This window comes from Penaeus monodon, chromosome 28 (assembly GCF_015228065.2).
Source record: "Penaeus monodon isolate SGIC_2016 chromosome 28, NSTDA_Pmon_1, whole genome shotgun sequence".
NCBI lineage: Eukaryota > Metazoa > Arthropoda > Malacostraca > Decapoda > Penaeidae > Penaeus > Penaeus monodon.
The window spans coordinates 18,315,004-18,316,421 of record NC_051413.1 but is presented as its reverse complement, the minus strand read 5'-3'; the positions used below and the strand labels follow the sequence as shown (position 1 = coordinate 18,316,421).

The 1,418-nt window shown below is 41.2% G+C and overlaps 1 protein-coding gene across 1 annotated transcript; it reads right to left on the bottom strand.

Moving 5' to 3' along the window:
* Positions 1-19: 19 nt before the first annotated feature.
* LOC119590951 (WW domain-containing protein C660.06-like) lies at positions 20-1,273 on the bottom strand. The gene is made up of 4 exons (XM_037939688.1): positions 1,254-1,273; positions 922-1,054; positions 631-759; positions 20-346 (listed from the first exon to the last, which is right to left on the bottom strand). Exons 1-4 carry the CDS (start codon positions 1,254-1,256, stop codon positions 333-335), a joined length of 279 nt encoding a protein of 92 aa, XP_037795616.1. The 5' UTR covers positions 1,257-1,273; the 3' UTR covers positions 20-332.
* Positions 1,274-1,418: the final 145 nt, after the last annotated feature.

Here is a 1,418-nt window from a genome sequence, read left to right as displayed (position 1 = left end):
TTCATATGAAACGTCATAATTTTTTTTTGCCGGCACTGTCGGGTAGACGATCACACCGTTCGAATCTTTATTGATGGTTTACAGCTGATGAGGATAATCACAAAGGATCGTAGCTATAAATCGTGCATGATTTTATGGATATAGAACTACTAAATAAGATACGATTGGTAGCAATTGAGGATAACAATTAATTTATTCCTTCCGCGAGGAAATTAAAGTTTAGTTTTGTAAATGTTGCAGGGACAAGTATTTAATGAGTAAAAGATATATTTTTAATAGCAATTTTATTATCGAATATAAAAAAAAATTAAAATCGGTGCACGGGTCCTTGATTACCTGCCATATCCTGAAAAGTAATAAATTCATTAGAACGTTCGAAGATTAATGTCAACTGCAAAACATTAATAGGGCATCGTCTTTCAAGCTTGCAGTCCAGGTAATCAGATTCAAGCAATAGCGATTCATTTTGTCTTTTTAACAAGAAGTTGTTAGCAAACCACTTCCTAAAGCTTTTTATACATATATCTTCTCTTTTACTTGTGATTTCATGCAGCCTAAAGGCTCTTGGAAAATCTCCTCGGACTTGCATTCCTACACAATTACGGTTCCTAATTGAATAAAGTATTTTACCTCCAAATCCACCTCCGAATCCTCCAAATCCACCTCCGAATCCTCCAAATCCGCCTCCGAACCCTCCGTGTCCACCTCCGAACCCTCCGTGTCCACCTCCGAAACCTCCGCCGAAGCCTCTGTGTCCACCTGTGGAAATGCCAGCTTATGTGAGAATGCTCCGGTGTCAGATGCTCTTCATATATTTCCGTTTAACGGGAACAAAGCCTCGTGATCAAAGAATATGTGCCCACTAGAAGAGGTTTTAGTTATAACAATTAACATTTAATTTAGGTTTAAATTTAGGTTTACCTCCAAATCCACCGAATCCTCCACCGCTGAATCCACCGAATTTTCCGCCGCCAAATCCACCTCCGCCGAAGTGACCGGCGGCGGCGAAGGCGACCACGAGGGCCATGACCATGACGGTGAAGAGTGCGCGGACCTGAGTGAAAATCATACGATATCAGAGTCGATTCATATTAAGACCAAAAATTAATAAAACCGAGAATAGAAATGTTATTCATATGATTTCGAGATCCTGCTTGTAAAATTATTCTTGATTTATCATTAGTATTTTTCACACAAAGGAAGTGAGAAGTAAGGACATGAGAAAGAAAAAGTACTATCTCCATAACACAAACCATGTTGAGTGCTGACACGTTGAGAGGCAACTGCCAGCACGCCGGAGGAGCGGATGCTTTATACTCCCTCAGCCCAGGAAAACCGAGGAGGCGGCGACCTTGGGTTCCGCCGAGTCACTCCACGAACCCCTTATCCTAACGGGGGAAAATAAGGACAAAGCAAGG

Bases quoted from the DNA above. Each gene is read 5' to 3' on its own strand.
- LOC119590951 (XM_037939688.1), bottom strand. The intron at 760-921 runs GTAAACCTAAAT...GCATTTCCACAG, and splicing joins AGGATTCGGTGGATTTGGAG to GTGGACACAGAGGCTTCGGC.